Source organism: Lepisma saccharinum, chromosome 1 (genome assembly GCF_977018435.1).
Source record: "Lepisma saccharinum chromosome 1, izLepSacc3.1, whole genome shotgun sequence".
NCBI classification, from domain to species: Eukaryota; Metazoa; Arthropoda; class Insecta; order Zygentoma; family Lepismatidae; genus Lepisma; species Lepisma saccharinum.
In genome coordinates, this window is record NC_139229.1 from 154,697,898 (window position 1) to 154,711,693 (window position 13,796).

A 13,796-nucleotide genomic window follows, 5' to 3' on the forward strand; every position below is an offset into this window, starting at 1 on the left:
CTCCATTCAAATCCTATGCTGGTAACAGTGTTTTCTCAAACATGGCGGACAGACGTACGAAATTATATATCTATATACGGGAATAAAACTTTCTATTGACATTTCAAATTCGAGAATCCAATTCGTTTTACTAAATATGAATTCTGAATCTCAAAATGTTAAGAAAAATGCCAAGGAAAATGCCTCTGTCTAAAGTGGGACTTGTACAGTCACGGACACTTATGGGTTGTAATGATTTCATTGAAAGTCAATGGGTTTGTTACAACCAAGAAGTGTCCGTGAGTGTACTATATTAAGCTAAAGAGATTGATGCAAAAGTCTTTCTGAGGCGCGATTTCAATAGTATTACAACACAATTGAGCCAAAAGTGTACTGGACAAATTCCATTGCTTTTAAAGCAACCTTAACTCGACCTGTTGTGTGGTGATTGCAGTGTTGTGTACACGTCTGTGCGACCGCGCAGAGTGGATATAAGAATCCTCTTACTTGTTTGCTGTTTGTCTTATTTCTGTTGCATGTGCCGTTGCAAAGCCAAGAATGCTACTGGAAAATGTGTCAAACCAAGTCCAAACGGTAAGTAGGAACTGTAGCTTCTTTACCACTTCACAGTAGGGTGAGCAAAATCGAAGTAGATCCATCCACGACGTAACAAGCTTATCTCGCTTCCAGTAGTGGCAAAAGTAGTCGCCGACGGTTCATGCATGCTAGACTTTACATACAGTTCCTTGCAGTGATCTATCCTTTGTAGCTAGTGTTTTTATTTATCTTCTCGTAGTGCATGTGGTCATATCTATTTCTGTTTAATGTGATTATTATGATATGATAATGTGCGAGAAGACATTCATTCAACAACTAATATGAACTTCAAGACCTTGGAATGTTTTAAAAATGTGTATTTCAGCATCTCATGTAACATGGCCTTTGTATATACTCTTTGGAGTTAAAACAATGAACGAATCGTTCGATTTCAGATGTCTTGCATTGATGACATATAACTTCTATTGGTTATGTGGCACTTTAAGTAACTATAATTTTGAATCCAATGCCAGGTACGACTGTTTCCTCCATATCTTGGTCAAAAGTAAAATTTTAGAGCAAAATTATGATTAATGATATTCCATTTAGTTGTGTGGTCAGTATTTTGGCTCATGCTATCTACGTCTGATAACGAACTTTAGTCTGATAGTTGTGCTAACTAAGATTGTCACTTCGCCCATAAAATCGCTCTTTCCAATCCGGTAAGTACTGCAAGTAACCTACATTGGTCGCAAATCGCAGATTAGTACGGCGCTAATAAGAAAAATTGGGAATTATAACTCTGTGATAATTACTTACAATCTTTTCCCTCCTGCAATTGGCATTCTGGAAGAAAATTCACTCAGACTTGAGTCATTAATCAATTTATAGAATTTCCTGTGTGGAACGAGGTGACAATTAAATGAATTTTTATATAGGTGAGTCTTTCAGGTAGAAAAGCAGGTGTGAATATCTCTCTTAATTTTCATGGTATAAGCGATCGAAGTTAAGGTTGAGCAATTTTAGGAACACCCTGTATCACATGCACAATGCATTTATATACTACAGTTTTCACGTTAACCAGTTATGTTCGATTTCTCTCACAGTCGAGTTTTTTTAATTGTCCATTAACGAAAGTGAGGTATATAGCCGACCTCTGTGACGCTCTATGGCAACAGGCTAACCGGGTTCGAATCCCAACCTGTACATGCGTGTTCTTTGTGAATGCCCCTTCATCAATTTCATCACATCCCTACTCAACCTCATGGTCGCGACTAGCCAAAAGTGGCAGAAAAGCGAGGGTAAATAACAAAAAAAAAAAAAAAACCGAAAGTGAAGTATGGTAAAAGGCAATTCAAAATCCCCTTATGTTTATTTAAGGTGTTAGAATATTTTTTTACGTTGAAGCAGTTCAGAGAATTCCGATCCATCAGCGTCGCCTGCTGATCTATCGTTTACTAAAATATCTTAGTATAATTTCACGGTGCCTAAAAGAAATAACAAGATTCTGATGAAACATTATTGATCTGATGGACCCTCCACTTTCCATCGTTGGATTAATCGAGAAAATGTGAAGATATTAATGACGATGATACTTAGATGGAATTATGACCTTGGACAGACAGTTATCATCAAGTTATGCACAGAATTCTTCATATGCGGGCAGTGACGTGAAAGGGAAAGTACGTAATCACTTTTCAAAACCATACAAGTTTGATTAGTAGTTTTATTGTTGGAACACTGTAATAAATTTACCTGAAAATACTTATGCATTGTCTTCCTATACTATTGTGTAATGACTTCTGATTCCGTTTAATCTTTCGGGGTCTTTTATGTTTGATAATGCTGGACACACAAGCTACTAAAACACAATATGGATAATTGAACAATCTTAATGGGAAATCCTGGAAAACTTCAGTGTCTGGAGAACAAGTTACGAACTGCTGCATTTGTTTTTGCTTGTTGTATTTCCTTGACATTTTATTTGACAAGTTTGAGGATAAATATCACAATGTTTGTGCTTGTCTTCCATGAGTTCGGTCTAATCACTATTCATCCTCAACATTTCGATGAATCTCGAGGAAGAAAAGAAACGTTCCTCCTCTGTAGGAACCTTTTGTGGTTATGAATCTAAGGGAGCTCCCTCACCGAGATGACAGTCTGTATGAAGCAAAGAGCTTAAACTAGGCTTGGTCAACCGTCGTAGAGGTTGGGCTCTTGTATGCACGTGTAACTCGCACCTCACCGGAGAGGTCGCTGCCCCCTCCACAAGTGCAAGCAAATTGCTCAACCCCCACTTAAACACTAGAGTGAAGCATTCGCATTGACTCTGAACGCACGGCCAGAAGTTCGCGCTTATGCCACGTCGGAGCACAACCCCATGTGTTCGGAGATTTAAGAGAAGGAATGTTGTAGAGTTGGTCTTTGTAATCCATGTTATGCAAACTGACAGTATTTGCTCGAAAGGTCAGGGATGATACAAAAATGCCCCGGAGAGAGGTCGGTCCGACGCTCGAACTAGACAACGCAGCCCGGTTGACGTTGCCACACAGGACGCGGGAACCAGCAACTTTTGTCTAGCTCTCGCTTTGCTATTTCCATATGTGGCACCAGCGCTATTCTGCCCAGCCGCCTATTTTCATGGCCGTGCGTTTAGTGTGTAAGCAGCGATTCTCTAGGCCTAAATGGTCACAACATAGGCCATTACATGATATCAAAGGCGAACACAAGGCTGCACAATCCGAAGTGAGAGAAGAAAAAGAAAAAAAAGGATTTAAATTTTGAAACATGGTATATATTGTAATGGTGACCGGGGGTGGGGGGGGGGAGGAATGTTGATGACCAAATCACCTCCAGCATGGTCGCGGATCGTGATCGAAAAAATATATGGAGCCCAAGGTGGATTGATTTAAATCAGTCTGATTTAAGAAATAGTTTATAGAATAATGTACATAAGGATTTTGTACATATCAGAATCACTTTTTGTGAAAGTACATTAATCTTGTAATCGTTTAACGGTGTATATTAGGCTCTAAGAAAGAAAAAGAAAGGAAACAAAATATATGTACTGATGGTGTGAGCTCATTCGAAAAGAAATATAATATGTAAACTATAAACACGCTTAAATTATCTTGATTTAAACTTCAATAATTTTTATGGGGAAAAATAGCAAACGTTTTGTGCAGAATAATATACAAAATACTGGTCACATTAAACCGTAAATAGTGTCATTATCATTAAACTATAAATAAACATGGCAGCTTGTATTTTGCAAACTTTCATTAAAAAAATTGCCAAATTTCAGCTACAAAGAATATAAAAAATATTTTATGTTACAATTATAAAGTAGGTACAGAGGAATTCGAAAGAAACGCCTCCCTTACGGTTATGCAACCCGGTATTTTATATCGTCTAGTTTCGCCTGGTAGAGTAGTTCCCGAGAGGAGCAGTGTTTCCAAACCTATAACCGTAGTGTTTCCAACCCCGTATTGGTTGGTTGGCTGTTGATTTGGTGTTTTAAGTCCACAATGAACAGTATGACTAATCGGGACTGGACCTACAGTTTAAAGTGGGATCCGAACCACTTTGTGCCTCCACCGGGACCCCTTGATTACAAGGCGTCGACGCTACCACTACGCCATCCAAGCCTGTATTGCTTCGTAGAAGACGAAACCTTCACGTAACTTCTTCATTCGTGATTTACATTTGGTTTACAGACTCACATTACGTGACACTCTTTTCCTGTATTGCATGTTTTCTGGAGCATTTATTTTTCCTTCTGTGGAGAAAATTCTGTTATTATTTTACATCTTATTTTTCGCAGCTTCTCTACCATTTATTGGCTAATCGCAACAATGAGGATGAATGATGACTCGATGGAATTGATAAAAGGACAGTCATAAAGGAACCATGGGGAGCTAGATTCATATTTTTATTATTACTAATATATTTCTCTTTTTTTACTTTACTTTTGGCTAGTCGCAACGATGAGGATTAGTGTATGATAAAATTCATGAAGGAACACTCATAAACAATCATACCCAGGCCGGGACTCGAACCCGGGAATTTCGGCAGCGAGATCAAAAGCCGACGGCTTACCACGCTCGGGCACAGCGGCGGCCAATTATTATTAGTGATATTGTCTCAAGTAGTGTATTTTCCCACCATATTCTTTCACACAATCATGAAACGGATGAAAATTAAAATCTTAAAATACCTGCCTACGTTGTTTTTTTTTAGCTTGCAATATAAAGCCCTACTGCACGAAGCTAAATTGTGGGAATACGAAACAGAACCAAGTTAACATATCTTGGCCGTGGAAAGTGTTAATAGAAAATCTAGAAAAGAGCCATTTAACAGTTGCCTGATTGCTTTTCCGTTTGTTGTATGGGAAGAATTGTCTGAAATGTGTGTGTAGTGGCAGGCAAAAGAGAATACAAAGATCGAATAGAGAGGCAACACTGTCATTGTTCTGCTCTGCACAGACCACGCCTCTCGTCGAGTGGGCGGGGCACTGTGGGTGCGAGCGAGCTGCTGTTGCTTCTGCAAAGAGAACACTCACAAACAACTGAATGACGCTCCGCTTAAAATCTAGTCAATCGAGAAAGGATTTGTTGAGGAAGTGAATTGAAATATAAACGCCAGAATTTGGTCTAAGCCTATAATGGTTACTAGCAATAAGAGCTGATCAATTTTTACATGTGGAATTCCGTAATGAACGAGGCAACAGGCCGCACTCCACACCTTTAGTCTGGTAACACTAATAAATCATCTCATTATATGCGTCCGGTTATGCTGATAGTCATGTTTAATATATTACCTTCAAACATAAACAATATCATGGACTCACTCAGAGGCAGAATTCAATTTTACGCTTTACTTTCCTGAAGATATTGTAGCAATATAATCATTCCGCTCTATTTTCGTATTCTCAATTGAACTCGCACTATTTTCCCCCCTCCCTTCTCCCACCTTAAAAATTTTTGGGTGAGAGGCTACAAACTATACTAAAACTGAATTACAGACAATACTTTACGACTCAAAGTGACGTGACCTAGAACGTAGTGAAAAATCACTGGTGCAAAATTCAACGTAATGATGATAAAATGAAGGTAGGAAAATGGATGTGCTACAAAGTTTTACATACATACACACAGTTAGCTCCGTGTAGAAGATAGTTCTTCACATTTTTCTCACCTTGGCTTCCTTGAATTCACGAAACTGTAAAGCCATGAACGCGTTAACCCCCTATAATCACGGAGTCCCAGGTTCGATTCCTGGTGGAGACACAACTGCCTAGTGGTTCGGATCCCACTTTCAACTGTAGGTCCCACTTCGGGTAGCCTTTTTGAGCATGAAATGGAATTAAAACAAAATTGGAACACGGTAACCCATCACAACACACCCGCAGAGAGCGTTGAACTTAACGACTGACAACTTCATTGAACTTTCAGCGAAGCTGGAATAAGGTCTATTTGCCATGACAAATAGTGTGAATTTTCAGTCTCGTGGTGCTTTCTATACGAAGTGCAAGCAAGTTATCTAAAAAAATTCAAATGTGAGGGTGAGTCGAGCTATGTTTCATTCAATAAGACTCTTCACTTCAAACATATTTTGCTCTATAGCTGTCGATTTCGAATGGGCATCTAAGACTGGTTGCTTAGCGGACCGGATTTGGAAAAAATCACGGACTGTCATTGTTCCAATCACACTACAGACATAGCAAAAATTGATCGCCTAAAGATGAGAGAAGAGGTGATCTCTTGATATGTCTCGAAATATATAGATAGAATATATAGTCAATCAAAAAGAAAAACAATGGATAATGTCCAATTAAGTATAGAAACGCTGTTAGAACCGGTGTTCATTCACGGAGCAGAAGGGTTATTTTGACAAAATTCTGTTTCCCGGCTGGCTGCTTCGGAGAAGAGGGCTTTGTGAAGTTGCCGCTTCTTGCCCAAGCGGTAGACCTAATTCGTTGTTTGGCCACGAGTTCCTTCGTAGGTAAACGCGGCAACAGAGGATCACTGCCATAAAGGTGGTTCCCGCGCCGGCTGAAAGAGCGACGGAAAATTAAAGAACCATTGTCACTAACTTCAGACAGACATCTAATCATTTCCTTAGGTTTCGAAGCTGATCCGAAGGGACAACAAATACCAAAAAAAGTCATGAATTAAATGATCGATTGGTCCGTCCTTCTGTTGATGGATGGCAATCCATATTAACAATAATAATCGTAAGCTTATCATTAAAGAGTCAACAATCAAAGCTAATACGCATCTATTGATCAGAAATTACTAGAGGGTTAAAGTTGTTTTTGTACCTCTTTGTTATTTTAAGTCGCTCTTCTGCCACTTTCGGCTAATGAGGATGAGTGACGATTAGATTAAATTGACACCATGATACCAATACTGAAGCCGTGACTCGAACCCGGAAATTTCGTGGTATCGGAAGTGGACCATTTAACGCGCTTGGCCACCAAAGGAAACCTTCTCTGCGGCCAAGCGCAGTTAGTGATGGACTAACGATCCAGACACCGAATGTTCCGGGTTCGAGTCCCTTCACAATCTAAGACATAACACTTTATCAAAACTTTATTCACCTCTCCTCCACCTCAAATTTAATACTCAATCTTCCCAACCAAATTTCCAAGCCAATTTTAGACTTCCTGTTGATATTGCTCCCTCCAAAAAAGCAATCTAAGACGTAATAGTAATACACAAGAGTTGGGATTCCCTGCCCCCAAAATAATTATCAATCCAGCTACCTGAAAATCCCACTAACTTCATTAATCGCCCACCATAATTTCCCTATCAATCTAAGGCCTAATATGTAAGAGTTGGATATCGCCCCCCCCCCCCACCAATATTACTTATTACCCGTAACAATTCCCCTGACAATCTACAAATTACTATTTGTATAACAGCAATGGCTAATTGATAACGTAATTAAACTTGTTCCCTGTTTACTCAGTCAAATTTCCATCACAGTCTGTGCCATAATGCCCCTCCCCCTGGGCACCACTGATTTAGAACTGTGACAACGTGATAGGTGTAATGTAACTAATAGTTAAGTGTTAGGGATGGGTGCATGTGTGCTGCGCATTTGAATTTTATGTGAATCATATCTGTCAATAATGTGAATATTAATATTATAGAATATAATATAATGGTGCAGGTGTGTGAAAAAATAACCATGAGCACCAAGGTATCAATAAAAAAGAATTGGAAACATAAGTTGCATATGGAGATGTGTGTAATTAGTAGGGGCATGCATATTTCGTTTTTGACGAAAAAACGAAATTTGAAAAAAACACATTGTAGTGTTAATTTTTCATGTTTTTGAAAGGTGTGAGATGCATTTTGTGACCATGTTTTGTCACGAAATAATGCGAAATGGACTTCAAAATGCGAAATTAACTCTTAAACACGAAATTTACCATTTATATACCGACGCGACACTTTCTGAAGTCTGAAGTATCCTGTGAGTTATGCAATTCCCGGAAAATTGATTAATTCTGCTCTTAATATTGGAGAAGCAAAAATGGACTCCCTTACACAGAAATAAAATTAATACTCTTATAACTACATAAATGTGCTATTAGAAGTGAAATGTTAATTCTGTGGAATAAGTGTAGTTTTTAAATCAAATTTAGGATTATATTCACAATTTTAAAACCAAAATGTCTTTTTATATACCACTTTTTATCCAATTTTTCACCGCTATAACACCGATATTTCATTTTATTTACCGCTTTTGAACCCGAAATTGACTCAGTTTTTGTACCGAAATCTTGTTTTTTTATTTACCAAAAATATGTGCCTCTAGTAATTAGTTTTGTTCTGGGATGTAGCAAAGAACATCGGTTAAACCGTGCGGGGTTTCAATACTGTGTCCACCCGCCGTTGGATTCAAGCACTGCATCTAGTCGACGAGGCAAGGATTCCACGAGCAGATGTTTAGTCTTCTCCTTAAACTCTCCCAAACATCAAACACGTGAAAATGTTTTCGATTGGGAGACTTCGCTGGCCAATCTACTCTTGAAATTCCTAGGGTGCTGATTAAACCAGGTGGTGTTCGCTTTCGATGTATGGACGCTGCTGTTGTCTTGATCGAAAGTCACGTGCGAAATCTCATCTTCAAGGTGTCTCTCTCGCACGCTGGGAAGCGTGTAGTTTTCCAGCACTGCGATGTATTCCTGCGAATTCATTCTCGAGGACACTTCCACCAATCCACCTACTCCAGACGAACTGATCCATCCCCACACCGCCACGGATATCCTGCCACTCCTAGCATGGGTAGAAATGTTCTCGGGGCCGTAGCGAGTTTTGTCGCGCCTCCAAACATAAACCTGACCATTTTCGTCAGACGAAAATACTTTTTTGTCGCTCAAAATTACGTTCTGCCAAAATTCTTGAGGAGCTGGTAAATATTGTAAAGAAAACTGATCCGTGCTTCGTGATGGAAATGCGTCATTGCTTCATTCTTTGCCACTCGACGGTGCCGAACTGTTGCAGCATGGCACTCCAGTTTCAACTCTTGGCGATTCTTCGTTGTAGCCATGAAGGGATTGCCCTCGCTCATCTCAATGATGCCTGCATCTTCTTCCCTGGTTGCCTTCCACGGCCGGCCTTTGTTGGGTCTTCACTTCATTCCTTGGTCACCTTCTTCCTCGTAACACCGAATCCAACGCCTGACGCATGAATCGTCCACACCAAGGGTCGTAGCAATCTGTAGTGCAGCAGATCCGCCGCACAAGAACATGCGGACTATCTTCTCTCTTGTAAATTCCGAAAGTAAGGCATGATGAAATGATATCGTAAAGGAACATTCGGACCGAAGGGACATGCTGCACGTGGCACATGCCTATTGAAAACACCTTATCATTGGGTCATGTAGAGTTTCACGCTCATTCCGGTGCAGAAAGTTTCATTTTATTGGTTCCGTTGCAAGTGGCATGCTCAAGGCATAGATACGAGTAAAACTGCTGCAGGATCTCGAACGAAGCACCCACCGGGGCTCGAATTAAAGCCAAAGCGTGGTGGCAAAAGGCAACCGTGAAGTTACTGCATCTGAGATTTACGTCAAGCAGGGCCTGCGTGGTGTGTGCAAAGAAACTCACGCTTGCTTTAGGAAATAAGGATACTATTGAATCAATGCAATATAAAAAAGTATATACCGTAAAATATACATTATTATTGACTCATGCATTCCCTGAAAAAAATGCATTGTTTTCTCGCACATTTCTGCCCGCAATGAATATAAATGTATAATCTATTAAATTAATCAGGTGCATGCAGATTTAAAAATATTGATAAGATAATTCAATTGAATTGAATTGAATTGTTGTTTTTTAAGTCCACTTTATGCACAGAAAGGCTAATTGGGACTGGACCTACAGTTTATAGTGGGTTCCGAACCACTATGTTCCTCCACCGGGTATCGAACCCGGGACCCCTTGATTAAAGGTGACGACTCTACGATAGCGCCATAGGGGAGGCCCTAGTCCTCTTACGGAGATAATTCGTTCAGAGCAATAGAAATGCCCTATCAAAACAATTGGGGAATATTATTTTCAATGTGGATATTCTTCGGAAAATATGTTTCTAACAACAGTTTACCTAAATAGTGGGGACTTGGGGTGAGAGAGAGGGGCGGAGTTGGAAGAGAGAGAGAGAGAGAGGAAAAGCACACAATTTTCTGTTCAGTGCGAACCTTTGGGATTGCTTTTTCCTAGCGCACCAAAAACACAATACGTATAACCCAAATACAACCCAAACCTTCAATGGCAAAATTGTGAGTCAATCACTCAACTGGAATAAAAAGTATGGATTTAAATCTAGGCCAGAAGATAGTTATTGCGCTACCATGTGCCAAAGAAATCCACTTTGCCCGCGAGAATTGTCATGCCTGAGTGACATGTAGTTTACGTTAGTTGTGAGAGTTGCTTCAATTCCATTGCCTGCCAAGAATAATGATAGCGCTGAAAGCATAAAATACAGAAATGTGCATGTTTGGCGAGCTATGAGAAAAGCAGATCCTTGTGTTTTCTTTTCAAAATTTACTAATTTTATGTCAATTTTTACATATAGCCAATGGCGACAGAGGATGAATGATGCTTCAGGGAAATTGATGAAGATTGAAGAAACAACGAAAAAGAAAAACTCATTATCAGAGGCTAGGACCCAAGAACCCCGGCTACGCAGCATGTTATGATATTTAAATATATCACGGATTGCTGCTAAATCCATTCCTAGATATTTGTAATGAATGAACCCCCGCCCCCGCTACGAGAAAAAGAAAGACTATAGGATGTGAAACATTCACAATGTAATTGCATTGCTTTACATCGCTCTTGGCTGTATTCCAAATGTAGTAAGAGATCAGCGATAAGTTAGATTTTTTTTGTGGCAAGGTATAAGTGTATTTGAGCGCAAAGGCTACCTATTGCATCATTTATAAAGAGTTAACTTCGTCGTTACACTAGCACCAGGCACAAATGCATCAATTTCTATTTCGGTTATTTTACATCACTCTTCTGCCTCTTGAGTTAATCGCGATAATACGGATGAATTATCAATTTATAAAATTGTGGCGGGACAAACTCAGTGATACATTCATGCCTGACCAGAGTTCGAATCTGGAACATATGACCTCGCTTCGCTAGAAAGGCTGGCAGAAATGTATCGGAAAAGTGTAGGAGCACCAAGAACCGGTTTCACCCAGCACAGACAATGAAATCATTTACAGCGACTCGCTGTGGCAGTGTTGCTCGTCACCCCCTCCCCCTCACTCGCAGATAGCATAGCCTTCTCAGCACGCACCTGCTGATGGAAGAGTGGAACCACAAGCAAAACAACCTGCGCAGACCCACGACTCCTGTGCACCGTACTCCCGCGAGGAGGGGCGGGGGAGAGTGGACCATGCTTCCTTATGGCCCGAACTGAAGGGAAGAAGGGATATCTGCGCGGGTACTTTTCGTCGCAAGGATTTTTTTCGTTTTGGTCGATCTATACTTTTCGTTTCAGGCATATTCCGACTGGAAGGTTTCTGGCACCCCTCCGCCCCCCCCCCCTTCCCACCATGGTTAATAAATGAGACCCTTGCACTTTCAAAACCCTTATCGCAAGAAAAAGCTGGCATCAATTTTACACCACCATACAATAAGATTTACACGGGAAACATTTCCCAACATATTTTCTTGATTCGGACTAAGGGCAAATTAAAAATAGTCAAAGAATTAAATTACTGAAAATATGGAAAAGCGCGATACCAAAATCTGAAATGAGTGCGAAGGGAAAATCGAGAAAAGGAAAAAAAAATTAAGTATAAAAGTATTCGAATAACCAGATTAAGAGAGAAAGTTATCACTGCTCGAACAATGCAAATGAAAAAAAAAAACGGGAATACGAATTGAAATATACGACAATCGGAAGTAGGCTGAAGGAAGCAAATTTTAATAAACGTGGAAAGAAAACATAATGAAAGGAGCGATGGTTCGATTCGCGACGGAAGCTCATATTTGTTGTTCGAATCCCACTCTACACTGTATGTCCAGATGCATTTACACTTAAAACAAACTTCGTGGAACTTTTTCCAAATCAGATGTCGCCAAAAATTTAAAAACAAAAAGAATAACTCTGAAGGAAAAATGCCGAAAGCGTTATTGCAAAATGAAAAAAAAATCTTCACATATTCGTTCGGAAGTGGTAAAAGAATAATAAAAAACTCAAGCATAAATGTTAATAACACTTGTTATTATTACCAGAGACATTCTCAAAATAAACTTCTTGTCCGTTAAAATCAAATCAAGAGGAAAGCAAGATCTCCACCCGGTCGCGTGAATCTGTGGCTAGATTCAAGAGTTGGAAACACTACGCTTCTCGCGAGCTGATATTCCTGGCGAAACTAGATGATATAAAATTCCGGGTTGCATAACCGTAAGGGGGAGCGTTTCATTCGATTTTGAGTGTACATCCAGAATGTTTTATTTTCACTGGAAGAAAAGTTACTGAAATTATCATAGTTTCATTAACACACTCAACAAACATTTCCATTGTAGGTTCATATGTACAGCATCAAAAACAGAAAACTGTATATTTACATATAATTTTTTATTTGGTTTAATTAAATTATTCAAATAATTTGCAGGGCTGTTTACTAGTAAAAGCCTTTCTATAAAAAAATGTATCTATATGTATGGCAAGCAATTTTAATCGTGTTTTTTTAAAAAAATCATTTTTTAAAAAAATTAAAAATCCGATTTAAATAAAAAATCATCAAAAATGATTCTTTTGAAATATATATCATGATTTTTACCACCCACATGGAGCCCCACCTCCACGCCATCTATGTGCCTTATGACAATGAGCAATGCACAGGGAAAGCTTTACATTATATTGGAGCCTTTGGGTCTAAGTCGGCAGGGCGTCTGACTGTCACAGGAGACCTGGATTCGACTCCGGCGTCAGGTAATTTTAGGTGGTAATTTTTCCATCAATGCCCCTGCATGGATGGCTCTGGGGTTCATCCAGCCTTATGGTTGTATGGGGGAAACCCTGGGAACAGGAGCGTGGTGTTGACCACATCATCTCCACAAATGATCGAGATTGCGAATAACCTCCACATCTAAGCCTTATATATTCCATAGTCCACCTTCGATCCACGTTAAAGATGAAACTATGTGATTTTGATGGACCTTTATTAGATCTACGTGACAATGAAGGCAATCTCGAATGCACTCGTATAAAAGGAAATCTCGTAAAGATCTGTGATGGGAATTCGTAGCTTGAAATTCGATTGTGCTGGAGGCAACAATAGGTTGTAAAAGGCAGTCCAGAATGCGTTAACGTGGCCGTTCGAACCAGAAGCAGTTTGCCAGGAACAGCTATGAATGAATTCTGCCGTTGGCAGCTCTCCCTTTCAAGTGCTGCTGCGAAGTGCGAGTGACATTGTTTGCTTAGGCAATAGTCCGTGGCCACTGAAGCTGCTCCTGTTGATACACAGCGCGTTCGACGTCTTAGAAAGAGAGAAAAACAGTTTAACTTAAGTAACATTGAACTGTATACAATCTGAAGTCGCACACACACACCTCCCCCAGAAATACTAATTTACTTATTCTGATCCTCTTCTACCGATTGGTGTCGAGGTTTCACAGAGAGCTCGCCTTCTGTCACGATCTTCTGTTAACTTCCTTCCCTTACTCCACGAGATGTTCCTCATGCACAGGATATCCTTCATTCCCTCATTCCATGTCCTACGTGGTCTTCCTTTTGGTCTCT

At 39.8% G+C, this 13,796-nt stretch overlaps 1 protein-coding gene across 15 annotated transcripts in view; it reads left to right on the forward strand.

Moving 5' to 3' along the window:
• Nucleotides 1-13,796, forward strand: part of Mctp (multiple C2 domain and transmembrane region protein) — a 544,727-nt gene that overhangs the window by 410,925 nt on the left and 120,006 nt on the right. For 10 of the 15 annotated variants that reach the window (XR_014443766.1, XR_014443765.1, XM_083140853.1 and 7 more), the window contains one exon: nt 532-573. The exons of the other annotated variants lie outside the window; for them this stretch is intronic. Coding sequence is in view for 8 of the 10 variants with exons in the window: in XM_083140853.1 (XP_082996979.1) it covers nt 532-573 (42 nt within the window). In the remaining 2 variants the exon portion in view is untranslated. The remainder of the gene's footprint in view (nt 1-531; nt 574-13,796) is intronic. 15 annotated transcript variants of the gene reach the window in all.